The following is a 22,940-nucleotide window of genomic DNA, read 5'->3' as shown; positions in this document are numbered from 1 at the left end:
CTTGTGAGGGGGCGCTTCAGCTGTTTCTGTGATTGAGATAAAGGCTGTCCTGCATTAACCCCTAGAGGAGGAAAAATAGGGACTTTTTTTAATCATGTTTCATGTTTGTCTCGACAAACATAAACAAAACATCACAGATCAGGAGAGCCAAGCAGGTTACCCGCCCTCCCCGCCCCATGCAGCACCTGTCTCTCCCACGGCGTGTGGAGCGAGCAGACACCGCTGAAGGGAGGATGTCTGTCTGTCTGCAGACAGAACCGCCGCGCTGAAACAGGACAAAGACAGTTGTAACGGATTCGTATTTTACTTCTTTATTTCGGATCGGGTCACTGAAAACAGCCTGTGCAAAAAGCTGAGTTCCTGATTGGCTGATGCGATGCTGCACCTGTCAAACTCTGTGATCTGCTGTGAAATGAAGTCAGACTTTCAAGCGCTACGCGGCACGCGCTCTCGTGCTCGCCTCAACAGCTGCTTTATATGAACCCGCCCACTATAGCAGGAAAAGTAAAGGGATTGGCTAAAACTTCACAGTACTGAAGAAAGTAGAAATGATTGACATGTCCAAAGACCAATGAACTTCAATGAACTGCTGCACTGTTTGCAGTGGTTTGGGTAGAGCTGCGTGAATCATTAGTGTTTCTGCGTGGAATCAAACTTCGGTGACCAACCCTAGTTTTACCACGCCTGCGCCCTATGGTCAAGAGCGCCTTATGTATTTGTTAAATACAGAAAAAGCACCAGTAAGTGAAACTGCGCCCCATAACCCAGTGCGCCCTGTGGTCATGAAAATATGGTAATCTAAAAAAAATCATCTGTGATTAGTTGACTATTAAAATAATGGATTGTGGCAGCACTAGTCAGGTATAATCAAATGTCAGGAGTGATGGATGTTTGAAACTGGACCTCCCTCCCTCCCTCCTGTGCAGGTGCGGACAGTCTCTGCCAAAGCCCTGGGGGCCATGGTTAAAGGGATGGGAGAGTCCTGCTTTGACGACCTGCTGCCCTGGCTCATGGAGACGCTGGCATCTGAGCAGAGCTCCGTAGATCGCTCTGGAGCTGCACAGGGTCAGTTCCTCTCCTTTAGATCCTTTGAGCTTAGCAACGGTCATCAAGTGACCGTCGGTTTTGATGATCCCCTCAGGTCTGGCTGAGGTGATGGCCGGACTGGGAGTTGAGAAGCTGGACAAGCTGATGCCGGATGTCGTGCAGACCGCCAGCAAGGTGGACATTGCTTCTCACGTCAGAGACGGATACATCATGATGTTCATCTACCTGCCTCTGACCTTTGGAGATAAGTTCACTCCTTATGTTGGACCCATCATCCCTTGCATTCTGAAGGTACCAGCAGCTCAGACTGAATTTCTGCACTCACTCTGTCTCAATGTGGTGACCCCGTTTGACTGTGGCTCATTAGTTCTCTTTGTGGTCGCTCAGGCCTTGGCTGATGAGAACGAATACGTGAGAGACACAGCACTGCGAGCCGGCCAGAGAATCATCAGCATGTATGCAGAGACCGCTATTGCTCTGCTGCTTCCAGAGCTGGAACAAGGCCTGTTTGATGACCTGTGGAGGATCAGGTCGGATCTTAGAGAGCAGCCATGTCCCAGCAGTTTGATTCATCTGCTATTGGCTAACTCTGTGTGCATGTCTGTAGGTTCAGCTCCGTACAGCTGCTGGGAGACCTTCTGTTCCACATCTCTGGAGTCACGGGAAAGATGACCACAGAAACGGCCTCAGAGGATGACAACTTTGGAACCGCAGCATCCAACAAAGTGAGAAAACATTTTTCTGAAAAAGGAGTCATGCAATAGCCTCATTAATCTGACAGTTTGCATTTTAAATTGAATTTTGGCCCAGATAAAGCACAATGCTGTGCAAACAGAAAAAAACATTACAGGTAGGGGCGGGGGGGACTCTTTTGCAATCTATTTTCAATTATGAAACAGGACATTTTACAATGTAATGATTTTGAGTTGCTTTAAAATGCATTTTAAAGAAAAACATGTATTAAAATATATTTTTTAAATATTGTGTAGTAAATTGCAAAATGCTTTAACATTTAAATGACATCAAAAACCCTTGACAATTTAAAATGCAAATGATTTTGTTTTTATTATTTTTTTTTTTAAGTTTCATATTAAATTGTAATTTTTCATATTGTAATTTTGAATTGAATTAATTTTTCTAAATTGTCGAATGTAAATTGAATTCAAATTGAAGATTTATGCAGAAGAGGGAAACTGAACACATGTTTTACAGGGGACACGGGACGAATGAGTTTGAATCAGGACGCAGAATTCAGTACGCTGTTAAAAAGAAAAGTAAAACTGCATTGAGAAAAATGTGTGAAAAAGTAAGACCACAAAACAGCAAGTGAACAACTTATATTTAATTCAGGGGTGTTGAACTCAATCACACAAGGGGCCACAATCCAAAACACACATTAGGTCGCGGACCGAACAGGATAAACATTTAATGAACACTCTAAAGCTACTTTTTTAAAACTTTAAAACCATAACTTTTTAACACAATTATGAACTAGATATATAGCATTACCTGTGATAATACTAGTGTGAATGCTGTAAGATGAATTTGGCCGCTGAAGATGCTAGTGCTGATAGCTGAAGATGCTGAAGCTGAAATCACTGAAGCTGATAGCTAGCTAAAATATTAGTTAAACACCAAAACAACTTAAAAAATATATTTAAAAAAGGCCTCAATTAGCCAAAGCAGCTAGCATGTAGCTGAAATATTAGCTAGACTCCAAAACAGCCTAAAAAATCTTAGTAATATAAAACTTTAAAACCATAAATTTTTAGCATAATTATGAAAAATAAAATGCAGGAATATTATTCCAGAATAAATCAACTTAAACCTTAAATAACTTTAATTATTTTACTAACCATAAGAATGTATTTTGTCAAAGTGATACAAGTTAGAAATGAGCTAAAGATAATATCGGGCCATTAATAACAATTAATAAAAAATCATAGAATTATCCTTGACTTTGACACATGTGATTTAATTGGACTTAACAAAAGACTGAGAGATCTGATCTGTTCTCTCCTCTTTCAGGCTATAATTTCTGCTCTGGGCGCAGAGCGGCGCAACCGTGTGCTCTCCGGCCTCTACATGGGCCGCTCTGACACGCAGCTGGTGGTTCGCCAAGCTTCTCTTCACGTGTGGAAGATCGTGGTTACCAACACCCCCAGAACCCTGAGAGAGATCCTCCCTACCCTGTTCAGCCTCCTGCTGGGCTTCCTGGCTTCAACATGTCCAGACAAGAGAACGGTACAACTGTAGATTTAGGAAGAGCAGTGTTTTTAAATCCCTACTTAGCAGTTTCATTTTCGCTCCACTGGTGTGAAGGAGCCCATAAAGAAATAAAAAAAATCCTGTCTTTTACATGATATCAGATTGCTGCTAGGACTCTGGGGGATCTGGTGAGGAAACTGGGTGAGAAGATTCTCCCTGAGATCATTCCCATCCTGGAGGACGGGCTGCGCTCCGATAAGAGTGATGAGAGGCAAGGTGTCTGCATTGGTCTCAGTGAGATCATGAAGTCCACCAGCAAAGATGCAGTGAGTCACTCGGAGGCTGCACCATCAGCACATCTCAGCAGGTGTCTCTTTAGGACGTAATCCATTGAAACTCTTTTGTCCTGATGGTTCTGCAGGTGCTCGTCTTCTCGGAGTCCCTGGTTCCCACTGTGAGAAAGGCTCTCTGCGACCCCCTGGAAGAAGTCCGGGAGGCTGCAGCCAAAACCTTTGAGCAGCTCCACGCCACCATCGGTCACCAGGCACTGGATGACATCCTGCCCACACTTCTCAAACAGCTGGTGAGACACCAAAGACACAAATGCATCCAAATGTAACGGAAAATCGTTCCAAACTCAGCCTGTAACTGTTTCTGCAGGACGATGAAGACATGGCCGAGTATGCTTTGGATGGCCTGAAGCAAGTTATGGCAGTGAAGAGTCGCTCTGTGCTGCCATACCTGGTTCCAAAGGTGAAACATCAGAATACATTCTAACATTTAGAGCACGTGTGTCCGAGTTGAGGCCCGGGGGCCAGATCCGGCCCTCCAGATCCTTTTATTTTACTGTTATTAATGACCCGATGTTATCTTGTGCTCATTTCTAACTTTTATAGTTTTGACAAAAAATATTTTTATGGAGAGTAAAATATTGAAAGTTATTTAAGGTTTAAGATGATTCATTCTGGAATAATATTCCTGCCTTTTTATTATTCATTATTATGTTAAAAAGTTACGGTTTTAACGTTTTAAAAATGGCATTCTGCTAGCTTTAAGGACTATTTTGGCATTTACTGAGATTTATTTAGGCTATTTTGAGTTTAGCTAAAATTTCAGCTAAATGTTAGCTGTTTTGGCTAACCTACATTTTTTTTTTATATGCCAATTTTGGATTTAGCTAAAACTTTTACCTGGCTATTAGCTTCAGCATTTTCAGCTTTCAGTTTCAGCATTTTTTGAGCTATCAATTTCAGCATCTTCAGCGGTCAAATTCAGCTTACAGCATTTACACTAAAATTATCACAGGTAATGCTGTATATCTAGTTCATAATTATCTTAAAATAGTTAGGGTTTTAAAGTTTAAAAAATGAAGTTTTATTTTGTTCGTTAAATGTTTATCCTGTCCGACCTGCAACATTTGGTGTGTTTTGGATTTTGGCCCCTTGTGCGATTGAGTTTGACACTCCTGATTTAGAGTCTCTATTTTGTTTAAAGCGACTGTCTGTGTGCTCAACAGCTGACCGCCCCGCCGGTGAGCACCCGAGTGCTGGCCTTCCTCTCAGCTGTGGCTGGAGATGCTCTGACCCGTCACCTCGGGGTCATCCTGCCGGCTCTGCTCTCCTCCCTTAAAGGAAAACTGGGAACAGAGGAGGAAGCTCAGGTATGGCAATTATCCTTTAATTACCTTCAGAGAGTAAGTTTCTGCAGCTAAAAAAATGCATTATAAAGAGGAAAAATCAATGCAAGTCTGACTGGAGTATAAGTCACACCCCTGGCCAAATTATGCAAAAACCACAGCTTACATTCTGAATAATACAGTACTTGGGCTGGGTATCGCCAGTAAGCTCCAGAATCAATTCGAGAGCCTACATCAATTTGATCCACATTTTTTTTTTTTTTTGATTTCTCGATTCTTCTGATCCTCTCAATTCAATTTTGAGTTTACACGGTTTTACATATTTGTTTGGAAAAATACATTGATAATCTATGTATATGTTATGAAGATATTCATATTAATCTGATACAGTTCTCATACTGTTAAATGTATTAGTGATATAGTAATGAGATTGTTAATATCATACATGGATTCTCAAACAGAGAAGCTCCAACAATTGTTCTGCTTCTCCTGGAGGAAGTTTCAGTTTGGCCACTAGGTGTCGATCACGTTATAGCATTACACCTTATTCCTGAAGAAGAAGAAAGTGTGGGCAAAAACTGTTTTAGACCACAAATGTTTCTTTAAAAAAATATTTCCCTGAAAAAGTTTGGAAAATTCATCCCTGTGAGTTTATAAAGATGTTCATTTAGTCAGCAATGAATGTTTACATCAACCGTGCGTTAGCATTAGTTGTCCTATGGGAAATACCATTATGGGTTAGCATCAAGCTAGCATTTATTTTTAGCATTATGTGTTCAATCTCTACATAAATGGACCAATTTTTGATCAAATAGGCTTAGATCGATTCAGATCGATTTTACCAACCAAGCCTTACTTATCTGTTGTTACCTTTGAAACTTGTATCCTTCTTTAGAAAGAATGATCAGCTTCATGTAATTGGTTTCTTCTGTCTTAGTTGGTTAACTAATTCAGCACCAGTTCACTAAACTTTCTAAAGTATTCTACCATTTCTTTTAATGTGTTCTTTATCATTTAGATAACAATAAAAGCCCTGGTAAAACAAGCTTCATGACTGGAATTTTATACTAATTATATGTTATTACTTTTTTGTGCAGATCTGCTGCGGCTTTTACAACTTTACTGACAATCTAAAAATGTTTGATTCACTGAAGAACTTGAGTCGTCGCTTGTTTGTAAATGTTGCCTCTGAATTCCCTTCTGTGTCCTGATGAATGCAGGAACTCTGCAGTTGCCAGACAGTGATCCTCTCGGTGGAAGACGAGGTGGGTCAGCGGATCATCATAGAAGACCTGCTGGAGGCCACTCGAGGAGCCGACCCCGGTCTCAGACAGGCTGCTGTCACCATACTCAACGCGTACTTTGCGCGCACCCGTCTTGATTACAGCAGTCACACTCGCACCCTGCTGTCAGGACTCATCCGCCTTCTGAACGACTCCAACCCAGAGGTCTTGTCCCAGAGCTGGGACACCATCAACTCCATCACTAAGGTGTGCTCATCAATCAGTCAGATTTAAGACTGTTAATGCAACTTGTGATGTAAATAAAGCAGCAAAAGTTGTTGAACCTTCTTTGCTCTGCAGAAACTGGATGCTAGCAGCCAGCTGGCTTTAATCGACGACCTCCATCGAGACATCAGATCAATAACTGCAGACGTGAAGGGTCAACATCTTCCTGGTTTTTGTTTGCCTAAGAAGGTAAAGCATGAAAACATTCTCAATAATTATGGTCTTGGACTGCAAGTATCAGATTGTTTAGGTCAGAGGTCTGCAGACGTAAACACTAAAAGAGCCATTTGGGTTCATTTCTCACTGAACACAGCCTAGTAGGAGCCACACATCCTTTAGGAAAATAAGACTTTGTATTTATGTTGTTTTTAGGAGAAATATCAAACTATTATTTTAGTCATTAATAGAACAAATTTAAAGAGAAAATAGACTTTTTTTTCCTATATATAAAACAGCTTATAACTTTTAACAGAGCTTCACAAGACTTCCTTTCAAAATAAAAGAGTTCCTGTGTCACATAGGATCATCTCAATGGTCCAAATCTAGTGGTAGGTAGGGATGTCCCGATCAGGTTTTTTTGGGCCCGATCCGATTCCGAGTCATCTGATTTTGTGTATCTGCCGATATCGAGTCCCAATCCGATACTTTTATAAGACATTTAAAACATGAATAAATTGAAGAAACAGATTTGTGTTGTCCCTTATTTATATTTCATTAACCTTATTTTATCATTAAAAACTTAAATAAAACACTTCTGTGAAGAGCTTTAATAAACAAGTAAAAATACAGCAAATATAAAACAGTGGAAAATGACAATTTTCTTGTTATACAAGTGATAATTATTCATGTGATAAAGTTTAGTGACTTTAGCTTTAACATCTTTAGAGATATTGAACATTTTTGACCAAATGTAATTCCTGTCCTCATTTAAAATTCTAAAAAATAAATTATGATTTTGTTTTAGCATGAATTTGATAATGAGTGTTCATGAATAGCTGATGTCATTATTAGTTTTAATTTATTAGTTTTTTGTTTGTTTTTTAAGATTATGTGCTTCTTTTTAAGTTCTTAAGACATCACATTTTCAGTTTTATTACCACAGTAGTTAATTTTCTTAACTGTTATTTCTCTGTCAGATAAATAAAACAGGCATATCAAAAGACAGCTGGGGTCCTAAGGAGTTAAATCACGGCGCTAGCATGTAGCAGTTAGCAGCTGCTGTGTAGCCGTCTGTATGCAGCATGAAGAGCTTCACATTAAAAAGAAAAAAAACTCTGTCTTTTTCTGTTGGAATACCTTTAGATGTTGTTGTTTAGAGACACCTGCTGTCAGTTTGAAGCGTTTTCAAAAGACTTATTGATCCCGGAAGTCTGAATCCGTGATCGGCTAGCTAGCTTGATTGAACTGTTTACATTAGCCTTATGCTTGAGCTGCTGCCGTTTTCTGCTGCGTTTTCTGAGAATAACATTTTGTGATCTGTTCATGACATCCAGATTTCTAGTGGAGTATTTATCTGGAATAATAAGATTGAAATATGAAGCGCTGATCATAATGAGAACAAATTAAATATCCGATCCTAAATGGACAACGAAGCCCGATTTCGATCGAGTTTTCAATCACGTGATCGGATCGGGACATCCATAGTGGTAGGTAGTGTAATGCCCCCAATTAAAAAAATAAATAGATATATTTAAGCATTTGTGGTGTTTCTTTGCGAGAAATTCATAAATCTAACCATCTAAAATTAAAACAGAGCTAATTAACTGTATGTTTTTGAACCACGAGGCACAATTGAAACACTGGAATTTGTCAAAATGTTTAGTTCTCGATTATTGAACCTCTATGGGTACTGTGCTTTGGAGGCTCCCAGAGTGATAAGTTATTTTAGCTTTTTTTCTAACTTTACAGGGACTTTTTAAACTAAAAGTTTTGTATTTTTCTTTAACCATAGGGCCACAGGTTGCAGACTTGGGTTTAAGCAATTCTTTTTTCTTTGAGCAAAAATTTCACTCAAAAACTCTCCAAAATAGGATGTTTTAAAACTATTATGAGATAGCCACATGACCTACTTATGGCAACCATGTTTTAGCAAAGTTTACCGATTTTCACTTTTTTTTCACAAACGGGAATTGAAACTTTTGAGCGATCCTTACAAAATTACTCACCAGATTAAGTCTTCAGTCACAGCTGAAGTCTTATTGACCTTTGACCTCAGGAAGAGGTCCAAAAAGAACCCCCTCCTGCATATTTGAATCTGTCGCCTCTTAACTCTTTGAGCTTCACATGGAAGCTAGTTAGGTGAAAATGTTGGTTTTAAAATCTGTAGATTTTGAACGGCGTTAGCGTGGCGAGCTCGCAAAAGTGTTATTTCCTCTGTGACTTTTTTTTACAGAATATTCTGAAAATTTTAAAACACAAATAATTGGCTGAAGCTGAGCAAAATGATGTGACACACAATATGAACATATTGAGAATGTGGCCGTGGTTTACGAAAAAATTCTGTTGCCGAGGAAATCCTGGAGTTTACTTTTGCAGATTCTTCTAAAAATTACATAAACCGGTCTGTCACCCCTAGGTGACCCAAAACTTAAATGGTTGCTATGGAGACACAGCTAACAGAAAGGCACTATTTTGTAAAAAAAAGTTTTCTCCTGTCAGCCCTGAGCAGAAGGAGCATGTCACAGCTGCTCGTCCAGAGAGGGCGGGGCAAAGGGGCGGTTGGTTAGCATCTTTGGGTCATGCAAAGCCGCTTGCGACTTTATTTTTATTTTCTTCTCGCTGCTTTCATGATAACTCATAAATAGAAAAACTTGTATAAATATGAAATGTCGATGGATTGAGTATTTCTGAGGGGATTCATTTTTCTGTCCTGTCCTTGGGTAGGGTGTGTCCTGCATCCTCCCTGTCCTGAGAGAGGGCGTGCTCTCCGGCAGCCCTGAGCAGAAAGAAGAGGCCGCCAAAGCGTTAGGGGGCGTCATCAAGCTGACCTCTGCTGAGGCCTTACGGCCATCTGTGGTCAACATCACTGGACCCCTCATTCGTATCCTGGGAGACCGTTTTGCCTGGACAGTGAAGACCGCTCTGCTCGAGACTCTCACTCTGCTGCTGGCAAAGGTCCGTATCTGCAGCTGTGGAGCCGAATGTCTGAAGCACACGTGTCAAAGTCAAGGCCCTGGGGCCGGATCCGGACTTATTAATGGGCCAATGTTATCTTGAGATTATTTGTATAATTTTGAAAAAATATGTTTTTATAGAGAGTAAAATAATGAAAGTTATTTAAGGTTTAAGTTGATTTATTCTGGAATAATATTCCTGCATTGTTATGATTAATAATTATGTTAAAAAGTTACAGTTTTAAAGTTTTAAAAATTGACATTCTGCTAGCTTTTTGGACTGTTTGGAGTTTTGCTAATATTTACACGCTAGCTGCTTTGGCTAATTTAGGCGTTTTTTCAGTTTTTTTGTCTATTTTAAACGTATCTATTTTTTTCAGCTACATGCTAGCTGTTTTGGCAGACCAAAGTTATTTTTTGGTTTTCTAGGCTAATTTGGCATTAAGCTAATATTTTAGCTGGCTATCAGCTTCAGCATTTTCAGCTATCATCTTCAGCGGCCAAATTCAGCTTACAGCATTCACACTAGTATTATCACAGGTAATGCTATATATCTAGTTCATAATTATGTAAAAAAAAATTGCAGTTTTAAAGTTTTAAAAATGTAGTTTTAGAGTGTTCAATAAATGTTTATCCGGTTCGGCCCGTGACCTCAGGTGTGTTTTGGATTTTGGCCCCTTGTGTGATTGAGTTTGACACCTCTGATCTAAGGGAAACCAGCTCAGGTAATGACAAAAATGCTTCCTGTCCTCCAGGTGGGTATTGTGCTCAAGCCCTTTTTGCCACAGCTCCAAACCACCTTCCTGAAGGCCCTGCAGGATTCCAGCCGTGCGGTGAGACTGAAGGCCGCAGAGGCTCTGGGTCAGCTGGTGTCCATCCACACCAAGGTTGACCCGCTCTTCACCGAGCAGCTCTCTGCCATACGCAACGCAGAGGACTCTGGAGTCAGGTAAAAGGCCATGAGTCATCTCAACTGTTGCAATGGTAATGTTCAAGTCAACTCTGGCCTTTTGTGTCAGTAGTGTGGGAAGGAAAAAAATAGCAAGTAGACATATTAACTTAGAGAATGGAGCAAGGTTTAGAGGACAGGAATGTGTTCATATTTGCACATGTTCTCTGATAAATAACAGCTGCCAGCACAGACATAACTAATGTGTTTGGGTTAGAATAAAATAGTGCCTCCATTACATCATGTATCCACTAGAGAGCACAAACATTCCAATGTTTTCTATGTCTTCTTCTTCTTTATGGTTTGAAAAAAACAATTGGTTCAAATGAAATTCCAATGGAAACAGATCTATTGACATGATGAGACTCGAATGCTAAAAAGATTTTAAAAATGTTTTGTCTTTTCATCTGTTCATAAAGTCTGATGGTTTTAGAGATGGACATTTTCATGTGTTTGTTCACAGAGAGACTATGCTGCAAGCCTTAAGGTTCGTCATCCAGGGGGCCGGATCAAAGGTGGACCCCGCTATCCGCAAAACTATCACCACCACATTGCTCGGCATGTTGGGACACGACGAGGTATGACGCCTTGCAACATTAAGCGAAACTAAGAATCTGTGGCATCACACCCAGTGTTCCACCTCACCGGCCTGCAATCATTTCAAAATTCATTAAGAGTTTACTGAGCAAACAAGGTGTACACGCATGAGCACTTAGAGCGCACGTGTCAAAGTCGAGGCCCGGGGGCCGGATCCGGCCCTCAGGGTAATTCTATCCGGCCATCCAGATCATTTTATTTTATTATTAATGGCCTGATGTTACCTTGTGCTTATTTCTAACTTGTGTAATTTTGGCTAAATATATTTTTATGGACAGTAAAATATTAAAAGTTATGTAAGGTTTAAGTTGATTTATTCTAGAATAATATTCCTGATTTTTATTATTTATATTTCTATTAAAAAGTTGCGGTTTTAAAATAAAAAAAAAATGACATTCTGCTAGCTTTTTGGAATAATTTTATGACATTTTGAAGTTTATTTATTTTTTCAGCTGCATGCTAGCTGTTTGGGCTAATTTAGGCTTTTTTTCAGTTTTTCAGGATATTTTGAAGTTAATCTATTTTTTTCAGCTACACGCTAGCTGCTTTGGCTAGCCAAGGTTTTTTTTTTTATTTTAAGCTAATTTGGCATTTTGCTAACATTTTAGCTGGCTATCACCTTCAATGTTTTCAGCTATCAGCTTTGGTGTCTTAGCTACCAATTTCAGCATTTTCAGCTATCATCATTAGCATCTTCAGCAGCCAAATTCATCTTACAGCATTCTCACTAGCATTATTGCAGGTAATGCTATGTATCTAGTTCTTAACTATGTTAAAAAGTTACGGTTTTAAAGTTTTAAAAAAGTAGTTTTAGAGTGTTCAATGAATGTTTATCCTGTTCAGCAGTGACCTAAGATATTTTTTGGATTTTGGGCCCTTGTGCGATTGAGTTTGACACCTCTGCCTTAGAGGAAAGCTTGGAGGTGAAGTGTTGTCTGTAGTCGCAGTTGTGAAGCGGAACTCAGACAGAGGATGTGGTTTTTCTGAAAAGGTGGTTTTGAGACTTCATATCACTTTGAGAATAAATGACACAAAACCTATTTGCTCTCTGGCACACCAATGTGTGTGTGTGTGCACAGGACGCAACCCGAATGGCGTCGGCCGGATGTGTTGGTGAGCTGTGCGCTTTCCTGTCAGAGGAGGAGCTTAAGAGTGTATTACTTCAGCATGTCTTAGGTTTGTATTTATATGCAACTCAATCACATCCAATTTCCCTAATTGTGCACAAATCAATCTCCTTTTTTTTTTTTTATTTTGCATGTCATGATCTAAAAATCGTTTTTCTTTGATTCTACAGTAAACACGGAGTGTCATAAGCTAACACCTGTCCTCCTCTCCTCAGGGGACGTGTCCGGTGTAGACTGGATGGTCCGTCATGGCCGCAGCCTGGCCCTGGCCATAGCCGTCAAGTCGGCTCCAGAAAAGCTTTGTGGGAAAGAATACTGCGATACTGTGATGGAAACCATTTTGGCCAACGCCACAGCTGACAGGGTGAGCACTGAAAGCAGACGCAGGCCTCTGAGGGAAGCAGTGTCTGTGAAAATGCACTGTGGTTTCAATGAGGATTTACATGTTTCTAGGGTTTGACTGGAAGCGTTGGCTCACTGCTGTCTCTGGAAGTCACATGGCAACTCTCAGAGCCACATTTTTTTCTTTTTTAAACAAACACATCAAATTTTGATACTTTTATACATTATAAATTTGACAAATCCTCATGTTTGTTCTCATTCTGTTAAGCTAAAGTAACAAAAAATATTTGTTTTGCATTATGAGGATACAAGTTGATGTAAACCAGATTCTCAACAGAAATCAATAAACTTTGGTATTATAAGCAGTTTTTTCCGTGTACATTTCATTTCCTCTTGCACCGTGGGTCAATAACCTGTCATCTGCACTATTGATTCCTCCTCTAGATTCCTATTGCAACAAGTGGGATCAGAGGCTTAGGTTACCTGATGAGACATCACCTCAGAGTGGAAGGAGGCAGCAGTATCTCTCAACGCATCATCACACAGTTTGTTAAGGTGAGTCGCGCATGGTTTTAATCTGGTTATAGGTATATCATAATTACATTGGAACATGCACCAGTAATTGCATGGGACTTGTCAAACAATTGTTGACATATTTAGTTACACATTAATAGAATTTTCTGATCTTAAATCTTTGCTGGTTGTGTTAATGTTTGTCAAATGTAGAGACACTCTATTCTGTATGTTGAATTTTGTTCTGTTTTTATTGGATATATTTAAGTGGTTTAATGGTTTAGCTAATATTTCAGCCATGTGCTAGCTGTATTGGCTTATTTTGTTTTTTTTTTTTCATTTTTTCAGGGTCTTTTGGGGTTTGGCTAATATTTACATGTTAGCTGTTTTATGCTAACCAAATTTTTGGCTTTTTTTCATTTTGTTTAGGCTATTTTTAAGTTAAACTATTTTTTTCAGCTACATGCTGCACCTAAGTTTTTTTATTAGATTTTTAGGCTAATTCAGCATTTAGCTAATATTTTAGCTAGCTATCAGCTTCAGCGTTTTCAGCTATCAGCACTAGCATCTTCAGCAGCCAAATTCAGCTTACAGCATTCACACTAGGATTATCGCAGGTAATGCTATATATCTAGTTCACAATTGTACTAAAAGTTTCAGTTTTAAAAATGTTGTTTTAGTGTGTTCAATAAATATTAATCTGGTTTGGCCCACAACCTAAGCTGTGTTTTGTATTTTGGCCCCTTGTGTGATTGAGTTTCATCCTCACGCCTTAGGTGGCACATTTTGTGGATGTAGGCTTGAATTGTGACGCGTTCTCTCTGTTACTCTACAGTGTCTGCAGAATCAGTCTAGTGACATCAGACTGGTGTCAGAGCGGATGCTATGGTGGGTTTTCAAAGAGCCGTCAACACCCTCCATGGAAGCCGGTCTCATTAAGCCTCTGCTGAAAGTTCTTCTGGACAACACCAAGGACAAGAACACGACAGTCAGAGCTCAGAGCGAACACACCATCGTCAACCTGCTGAGACTTCGCCACGGGGAGGAGACATTACAAGTGAGGCCTCCATTTAAACACTCCTTTTTAAAACCTGTCATTTTCAGATTTCTAATTGTTTGACTTTTTTTTCCTCTCTCTCACGTCAGAGTGTCACTGCCATTCTGGACTCTGCGAGTAATGATCTGCTGTCGGAATGTCACCGCCGCTCACTAAAGAAAATCGCCAGCCTTCCAGACTCCAATGAAGAAGTCGACGACACCATTCTGACATGAGGCGGGAATTACCCATGAAATCAAACTTGCCCAGGTCGACAGAAGGTCGACGTCCTCAGACACACTCGGCGGACGAGCTCATTCTGCCCTGTGTGGGCTTGTTAGGAGATGAGCTTTGTTTGCTGTGATCTTCACACATACCAGATTTATTTTCTTTCTCCACTTCACACCATCATTTTAAAGGCTCTTAGGCCCAATTTCTTTTTAGTTTTTGTTCCCCTCTCATGTACAGGCTGTTTTCCTGTACTGAACTTTATTTGACAGCCACAATGCCAAATCTGTTTTGATACTTAAGTGTTTTGCTACCTGTTTTACCAAAAAACTCAACATTTGGGATGCTTATGTCATGAAACAACTCCCATTTCTAACTTTTATTTGTGTGTGACAGTTGTTTGGGGAAAGAAACCCGTTAAACAACAATCATTGTTATCAATGATACAGTTGTACAAAGTAATGCAAAATAATAAAAAAACATTCACAAAAGTATGTGGAATAATGGTTTTCTTCAGTCTATGCTGCAGGTCTCTCTAGGCTTTTTAAAGTCCCTGTATGATCATTTGGATTATTTTTAAAGTGTTCCCACGGGTCATAATTATGATTATGCTAATTTGTTAATTTATTAACAATTAATTTATTTGAAATTTGCTGCTGAGTTGTGGGTGGGTCTAGTGGTGCGGAGAAAGCCGGCCCTAATTTCCCATCATCCCTTCGTTTACACTCTCTCCCACTGGCTGACAGCACCTCAGAACCCCAACCTAACATTACCGGTGCAACAAAAATGTCGAGCAATCTTGGAGCTATTAAGTTCTGATCCAGATTCCAGCTCAGAGGAAAACAAAGACGAACACAAATCTATTTGTCTGCAAGTGGATGCACAGGAATGAAGAGGAGCAGGGAGCTTGTTGAATGCAGATTGGAGTTTGTCTGCCCCTGATTCATAACAATAAGAGCACAACTCAAGGGGCCAAAATCCAGAACGTCAATGTTGCAGGCCGAACAGGATAAACATTTATTGAACACTCTAAAACTACGTTTTTAAAACTTTAAAAACATAACTTTTTTAACATAATTACAAACTAGATATATAGCATTATCTGTGATAAAGCTAGTGTGAATGCTGTAAGCTGATCGCTGAAAAACGCTTAAGTTTATGCCCACCTAAATTATTAGCTAAATGCCAAACTAGCCTGAAAAAAAACATTAAACAAAAACTTAGGTTAGCCATAACCGCTAGCATGTAGCTGAAAAAATAAACTTCAAAATATCCTATAAAAAAATGAAAAAACACAAATTAGACAAAACAGCTAACATGTAAATATCAGCCTAACTCCAAAACAGCCTAAAAAAATGAAAAAGAAAATCTTAGACTAGCCAAAACAGCTAGCACGTTGCTGAATTATTAGCTAAACTCCAAAATAGCCTTAAACAATCTTAGTAAAAGCCAAAATAGTCCAAAAAGCTAGCAGAGTGCCAATTTTTAAAATGTTAAAGCTTTTTAGCATAATTATGAAAAAAAGGCAGGAATATTATTAATTTTAGGTTATTTAAGGTTTAATATCAATTAAACCTTAAATAACTTTCAATATTTTACCCTCCATAAATATTCTTTTTTTTTAATTATAAACGTTAGAAGTGAGAGCAAAATAACATTAGGCCATTAATAAGAATAAAGTAAAATTATCTGGAGATGGATATAATTACCTGGAGGGCTGGATCTGGCCCCCGGGCCTTGACATTGACACTAAAGAAAAACTCAGAAACGCAGTTTTAATATTAATTTTCCATTATATGTTCTCCATCATGAAAAAAATGCTACAAAAACATGTTAAAAATACAATTTACATTGGTTTGGGTCTTTCAAATATACAAATATTCCTGTTGGTGAAACTGATAACCCCAATCTTTGTCTTGCTGGAGTAAAGTTAGACACAATCAGAGCTCTGGAGGGGTTTTGTACTGTGTTAAACCTGGCTGACCTTCCTGCAGCCTCCAGCCCCCCGCGGCTCCTCCGCGGTGTAACCTGCGCTCATCAGTGGGCTGTGACGGTGGCGCTGTGTCTGGGGCCTGCGCAGTGGGGCTGGGTCATACTTGGGTGCAGCTCTACCAGAGAAGGAAGCGGAGTTTCCGGCTGTTTGCAGCGGAGTGAGAGGGTTGCTGACGCCGCGAAACCCCGAGGAAAAAGAACGCCGCCGGCTCGGGGGGCTAATAGCTTCATGCATTGATAGTGGCCGGTTTGTTTTATACCGGGGGTAGTTGAATTGTTTACAAACTTGAGGAGTGGTGCAGCTAATCAAAGGAAGAAGCGGCACAAGGCGGGGGTGAGCTACTACTAGCTACCGGCATGGCCAGAGACTACGATTACCTCTTCAAGCTGCTCATCATCGGTGACAGCGGTAAGGCGACGCCGGGGATGCGACACGGGAAGTAGGCCTTGTCGGGATTTTTGGAGATTCCGCTTAAACGGGAAGGGAAACAGAAATGCGAAAATGTGACACAATCTGCTACATCTGTCTCGTTTTATTTATATGAAGAAATCAATATGAGAGAAACAGCCGCCATATTTCTGAGCCGGTGACAGGGCGGAGGTTGTGTGTCCGGACAGGGCATGTCAGCCGATCAGGCCGGATACCGCCTACAGATATTCATGCTATGAAATATTTAATTTTTCCCGCTTGTTTGTCGACATATTTTTATTCTAAGTTTACTCCGGTTCTCACACACTCATATGAACAAGAAGTCCCTTATTTTGCTGCTTGTTTATTTTCACCGTAGCTAAAATGTTGGCTAACTTGTAGCTAGGCTAATGTCACGATTTCAAACTTGGTACGGTGGAAAACCACTCCACATAATCGGTTCCCTTAGAAGTTAGTTTGCTTAGAAAATATTTTAAAAGTAAGCCACGTTCACTCATTTAGGTGAAGCCTTTGCAATGAATTTTGTCGGGTAGCTAGCTTGCTAACACGAAAGTCTCAGCTCCTCCATAAAGGAGGATTGCTGCACTGCAGACGCTGGTTCCAAGCTGAAGTGAGACTAACAAAGTGGTTAGTTTCAACTGGTGCCACAAATATGTTCAGCTTCAATATGATGTTTTTAATTCCTTTTCTTATAATGCAAACCTCAGTCTCACGGCCATAGATAATGCTGGGGGCCGGTGTAAATTGCTCCCCTTCTAGTAAAACGAACAAAAAGTGACTTTTCCCATTCGACCCTACATCAGGACTAATTGGAAGTCTTTGTGAGCAGTCCTCTTTGCTTTCATTGACAGCTCCAGTCCTGGCACTGCTGCTCCATCAGCTGGGCGGTCAGTGTGATGAACACAGAGGCCAGTGTGCCCTCAGCTGCCATACAGGCATCATCTGGGAAAGATGTTCTCACCTTCTGCACCTACAGCGTTAGGACAGGATCGGCAACTTTTAACAGTCAAAGATCCATTTGGGCTCGTTTTCTACTGATCAAACCCTAGAACGAGCTGCAGAGTCTTACTTTAGCCTTTAAGAAATTTGGATTTACATTGATTATCTTATTTTTTTTTTAAATAAATAAGAATTATGTCTGTTTTTTGGTATAAACAAAAGCAAAAACACAAAAAAGAACCCAGCATCTCTAAAGTTTTTTTATGTTTAACAGAAGCACAAATAATTTATTTTCAAAATAAAAGACGCTTTGTGCCAAACAAGGTTTTCTCAGTGCAGCTAGTAACCAATGTTGTGCAGCATAAGATATGTGCTTTTAACTCATAAAAGATCAAACTTTTTACCAAAGTTTTCTTTGCATATAAAATCTGTGCATTCTGGAGGTAGAGTTGATCAAACAAGACGTCTTCAGGTCAACAGGATGTAAAAACCTACATAGTTTATCATCTATGTGAACCTCAGACATCAATTTATAAATGTAACTAATCTAAATTAAATAAATGCTAATTCCATAATCCTTACTTAAAAAAATATTCTACTTTATTTTTCTTTTTATTTATTTTTGTTCATTTTTCCCTCTTTGTCCTCAGCAGTCTGACACTGCTGGGTGTTGTTATTTTAGTTTGGGGTTGGATCTTGGTAGTCTTAGTTTGTGGGCTTTGTTTATTTGTTTTCTTTAGGTAGTTTTGGTTAGTAGCCATACACAAATACACTGCTGCTTTTCCTATAAACTACCTTATGTTGGAGGGATTTTGAACATCGATCATTATTGTAACATCTGTGGCTTAAAAATCTGCCACATGTGAAAACATACAGAAACTCGTGGCTGTAAAAGGTGTTTTAATATTGTCCGGTTCCGTTACATCGAGTGTTTCTCATGACTGTGATTTTTGGTTTGGAGAGCGAACGAGAGTTCCTCCTGCTCTGCAGTCTGGTTATTATTTGTTCAAATAAAACTTTGCAGAGTGGAGATCACAGGAATCTTCTATATTGGGACCAAAGAAAAATCATCTGATAATGACACTAAAAGAGATGCTTGAACCTCTGACCAAAAACTATCAATCTTTACTTCCACCTTTGTCTCTTTTTATGTTACCGGTATGTTTGTATTTGCTGTTTTGACGAGCATCTTTCCGCCTGATTGAGCCTGTTCTGCTTTTGCATTTTTCTTTCAATAAAGTGTAATGTGACTTTTTTTTTAAAATCTAAATTCCTCAAAAACTGGGAAAATCAGGCCTTATATGCATAAGGATTAGAGCACTGTTGATGTTCCCACACTTGGATGCCTTAAAATGTTGTAGGTAGATTATATGGTGGCTTGTAAAATCCCCTAAAACTTCAGAAAGTAATGTGAGGTTTTGTTTGACAGGTTAAAGTCAGATCCTGTAGAAAAATGTTTGTAGTAATGGCGTGTCTTTATGTCATACTGAAACCTCTTCCTGTGCATGTTTCCTTTGCAGGAGTGGGGAAGAGCAGTCTCCTCCTGCGATTTGCAGACAATACATTTTCAGGTGTGTGGCTCCGTCTCGGCTGTGACTCAAGGCTTTCGACATTACGACTGCTTCTTAGTAAACCTTTTTGGTTGTTGTGGTTCTTATATTACTGTTCTACAGGTAGTTATATCACCACGATCGGTGTAGACTTTAAGATCCGGACGGTGGAGATCAACGGGGAGAAGGTGAAGCTGCAGATCTGGGACACAGCGGGGCAGGAGCGCTTTCGCACCATCACCTCCACGTACGTAGATTGACTCTTAACCTTTATGTTATCAGAGTTAAAATCAGGTAAAGCTCTGAGGTCTTTGGATTGGCTTTCGTATGAACAGTCAGCTGACGTCTACAGCCAGTCATTTTTTTTTCTACTGTGAAACTGGGTGTTTTTCCCTCCCTTTTCTAATTACAGATGTAGAAGGGAGGCTCCTACATGGGGGCAGCAGATGTGTGTCTTTTTATCAAAGTTTTCCAGCAGCTTATGTTGCCAACATTAATGTTTACCCCCTAATAGTGCTGCTGCAAACGATTAAACAGTCCACTATTCACCGATTATTTTTTCTGATTAGTTGTCTAATCAGGCCATACACAAAGTGGATGTAAAGCATTCATCTTAACAATCATTAGCTTTAAACTGACTGAAATCTAGATATATAGCATTACCTGAAATAATGCTAGTGTGAATGATGTAAGCTGAGTTTGGCTGCTGAAGATGCTGAAATTGATTGCCAAAAATGCTGAAGCGGATAGCTGAAAACACTGAAGATGGTAGCCAGCTAAAATATTAAATACCAAAAAAGCCTAAGTTTGCCAAAACAGCTAACATGTAGCTAAAATATTTGCTAAAAGCCAAACAGCCTAAAATACAAAAAAAAATCTTAATTAGCTAAATCTGCTGAAATATTGTCAAAACTCCAAAATAGCCTAAAAACAAAAAAATCCTAAATTAGCCAAAATAGCTAGCATGCTGCTAAAATATTAAATAAACTTCAAATTAGCCTTAAAAAACTGAAAAAAATCCTAAATTAGCCAAAACAGCTAACATGCAGTTGGAACAGTAGCCAAACTCCAAAATAACCTAAGAAAAAAGTCTAAATTAGCCAAAATAACTAGCATGTAGCGGAAATATTAGTTAATCTCCAAAATAACCTAAAAACTGAAAAAATATTAAATTAGCCAAACTAGCTAGCATGCAGCTAAAATATTAGCTAAGCTCCAAAATAGCCAAAAAAAACTTAATAAATGAAAAAAATAGTTCAAAAAGCTAGCAGAATGCTGTTATAACTTTCAACTTTACAACACTCTGACTCCATCTAATATAAAGTATGGAATAATCGAATATTAAATTAGTTGTGAACTATTTTAATAGTCAATTAGTCGTCTAATCGTGGCCCCCCTACCGCGTAAAAGAGGAAGTGACTTTGTAAAAGACCCATCAGCAGACTGAACCATTTCTGCCATAACACAAATGTTCTGTGCTCAGGAGCGTTACAGAGGAGGTAGTTTCTGCTCATAAAAGGCCAGATGTTTGTTACCATTAAAACACGGCTGCCTTCAGTTATCGGGCAGAGCGGTCCAGATTATTAGATCTTTACACTCAAACCTCACAGTTTTTCAATGTTGGGTAGAAAAAAAAGATGTAAAAAATATTCTAAAATCTGAAAAAAAGTCTTAAGTTTCATAGATTATTGAGATTCTAAGGCATGTCTATGGGATATACTGTGGAAAATATTAGATATAATATTAAATCATACTCGCTATGTGAGAAGTGAAATGGTCACTCGTACTGCTGGAATGAGTGCTGTTTGGGTCTTTGACTTTGAGTCTGTTGTTAATATGAATATTTTTAGTCACTCTGCAGCTCTCTCCATAAACTCTCAGTGAGTGCTTAGCAACAGGATTGCATTAACTAACACAACAGAAGAAGGCGAGACAGATGAAGCATCCCAAACTTTTACAGCGAGCGGCTCGGAGGGAATGCTGACGGGGATAGCTGAACTCTTTAGAGCACGTCATAGTCAAGGCCCGGGGGCCGGATCCGGCCCTCCGAGTAATTCTATCCGGCCCTCCAGATCATTTTATTTTATTGTTACTAATAGTCTGATGTTATCTTGCGCTCATTTCTAACTTGTATAATTTTGACAAAATATATTTTTATAGAGAGTAAAATACTGAAAGTTATTTAAGGTTTAAATTGATTTATTCTGGAATAATATTTTTATTATTCATAATGAAGTGAATCCCAACTTTAGAGCGTCTGTTGCATTTATTTAACAGTTTGTAGTGAAACTCTGTGCGTTTAGAAGATATTCTCTGCTGTGATAGACTTTTATTGTCCTTTACATCAGTGGTCCCAAACCTTTCTCAGGCCATGGGCCGGCCCAGGAGAAGAAGGCCTCCATTTTTCTTTTTTTAGCTTCCATTTTTCCTTTAACTTTTGAGGGTAAAGTTTATCTTCATCTTCTGTAGAAGATCTTCTGCTGCTTTCAACTTTATTTACACACTAGATTTGTTGGGCGAACCATTAAAATTTGATAAAGATTTTCCACTAACCCAAAACTGTCAAAGTGGAAGCTATAAAACAAACAAAAAAGTCAGACGCTAACTTCAGCCACATCCAACTTTTAAGGTGCGACACATAAAAAAAGCTTGCATTTTCTAAAAATAATATTAAACCTGAATCCACCATTTGAGCAACTTTATTAGCAGCATCCTGAACCATGAAAAGTATGCATTCTTAATATGGTGTGTGGGAAAATCTGTTGCAAATAATCCATATTTCAAGAAAAGACTCCTGATTTTTTTTTTGCTAACAGCAGCTTTCTTTTATTTTGAAGAGGAAGGCTCTTATGTTTTCTCATTTTACCTTTTTTGCTGAAAGAAACTTTCAAAAAACGTTTTTTTTGTGTGAACTTTGCTCGCTTGAGGGTTTCAATTTAGCGCTCCGTACAATCACTTTAAGAAAGTAGAGGATGCATTTTCGACACTGACAGAGTGATTTGACAGCATTAGGGCCGTCACTAATCGACGACAAATCAACTATTAAAATAGTTGATGACTAATTTAATAGTCGACTAGTCGTTACTTTATATTATATGGAGTCAGAGTGTAGTAAAGCTCAACAAAGTTGTGAACATTCAGCACCAACACATTTTTTATATTTGAGTCAGTGAGACATAAACTTTATCTTTTGTGAAAAATAGTTCCTTGTTTCAGATTCCGACCTCATTAGAGAGATCAGGAATATACTTTCCATCAAACTCATTTTGACAGGTGACCTTTGACCCTATATACCCTTTATATATACTCATTCATTCATATATAAAATCGATATTAAATTGTTACGTCATCTTGGGGGGCGGGGCATCTGTCAAAACTAGTTTGATGGAAAGTATATTCCTGATCTCTCTCTCATTTGATTTAATCTTGTTTTAATTCCAGAAACTAATGAAGGGCAGAGGCTGCACGATTCATTAAAAGTTTAATCTTTGTTGTCTTTATTTTTAGTAAGTTTAAAGCACATGTGTCAAAGTCAAAGCCCGGGGGCCGGATCTGGGCCGCCAGGTAGTTTTATCCGGCCCTCCAGATCATTTTATTTTATTTTTATTAACGGCCATGATGTTATCTTGACAAAATCTATTTTTATGGAGAGTAAAATATTGAAAGTTATTTAAGGTTTAAGTTGATTTATTCTGGAATAATATTCCTGCCTTTTTATTATTCAT

At 39.0% G+C, this 22,940-nt stretch overlaps 2 protein-coding genes across 3 annotated transcripts in view; both read left to right on the top strand.

The window, feature by feature from the left end:
* The window catches only part of gcn1 (GCN1 activator of EIF2AK4), a 34,669-nt gene extending 19,871 nt beyond the window's left edge, over nt 1-14,798 (top strand). The window contains exons 39-57 of the mRNA XM_024275109.2: nt 927-1,065; nt 1,142-1,338; nt 1,435-1,577; nt 1,655-1,772; nt 3,076-3,291; nt 3,417-3,581; nt 3,677-3,838; nt 3,916-4,008; nt 4,772-4,915; nt 6,112-6,381; nt 6,475-6,588; nt 9,283-9,513; nt 10,268-10,461; nt 10,925-11,039; nt 12,138-12,234; nt 12,401-12,549; nt 12,972-13,082; nt 13,876-14,097; nt 14,187-14,798. Of these exons, the coding sequence (XP_024130877.1) occupies nt 927-1,065; nt 1,142-1,338; nt 1,435-1,577; nt 1,655-1,772; nt 3,076-3,291; nt 3,417-3,581; nt 3,677-3,838; nt 3,916-4,008; nt 4,772-4,915; nt 6,112-6,381; nt 6,475-6,588; nt 9,283-9,513; nt 10,268-10,461; nt 10,925-11,039; nt 12,138-12,234; nt 12,401-12,549; nt 12,972-13,082; nt 13,876-14,097; nt 14,187-14,312 (3,006 nt within the window). The 3' untranslated portion in view covers nt 14,313-14,798. The remainder of the gene's footprint in view (nt 1-926; nt 1,066-1,141; nt 1,339-1,434; nt 1,578-1,654; nt 1,773-3,075; nt 3,292-3,416; nt 3,582-3,676; nt 3,839-3,915; nt 4,009-4,771; nt 4,916-6,111; nt 6,382-6,474; nt 6,589-9,282; nt 9,514-10,267; nt 10,462-10,924; nt 11,040-12,137; nt 12,235-12,400; nt 12,550-12,971; nt 13,083-13,875; nt 14,098-14,186) is intronic.
* A 1,451-nt stretch (nt 14,799-16,249) lies between these two features.
* rab35b (RAB35, member RAS oncogene family b) overlaps nt 16,250-22,940 on the top strand; it is a 13,935-nt gene continuing 7,244 nt past the window's right edge. Inside the window, exons 1-3 of one of the 2 annotated variants that reach the window (XM_024275860.2) lie at nt 16,258-16,705; nt 19,186-19,236; nt 19,339-19,462. In XM_024275860.2, coding sequence (XP_024131628.2) covers nt 16,654-16,705; nt 19,186-19,236; nt 19,339-19,462 — 227 coding nt within the window. In that variant the 5' untranslated portion in view covers nt 16,258-16,653. Of the gene's footprint in view, nt 16,706-19,185; nt 19,463-22,940 lie in introns of both variants that reach the window. The other variant, XM_036213703.1, reaches the window with a different exon arrangement.

This window comes from Oryzias melastigma, linkage group LG9 (assembly GCF_002922805.2).
Source record: "Oryzias melastigma strain HK-1 linkage group LG9, ASM292280v2, whole genome shotgun sequence".
Classification (NCBI taxonomy): domain Eukaryota; kingdom Metazoa; phylum Chordata; class Actinopteri; order Beloniformes; family Adrianichthyidae; genus Oryzias; species Oryzias melastigma.
This window is presented reverse-complemented; position numbering and strand designations above follow the sequence as displayed.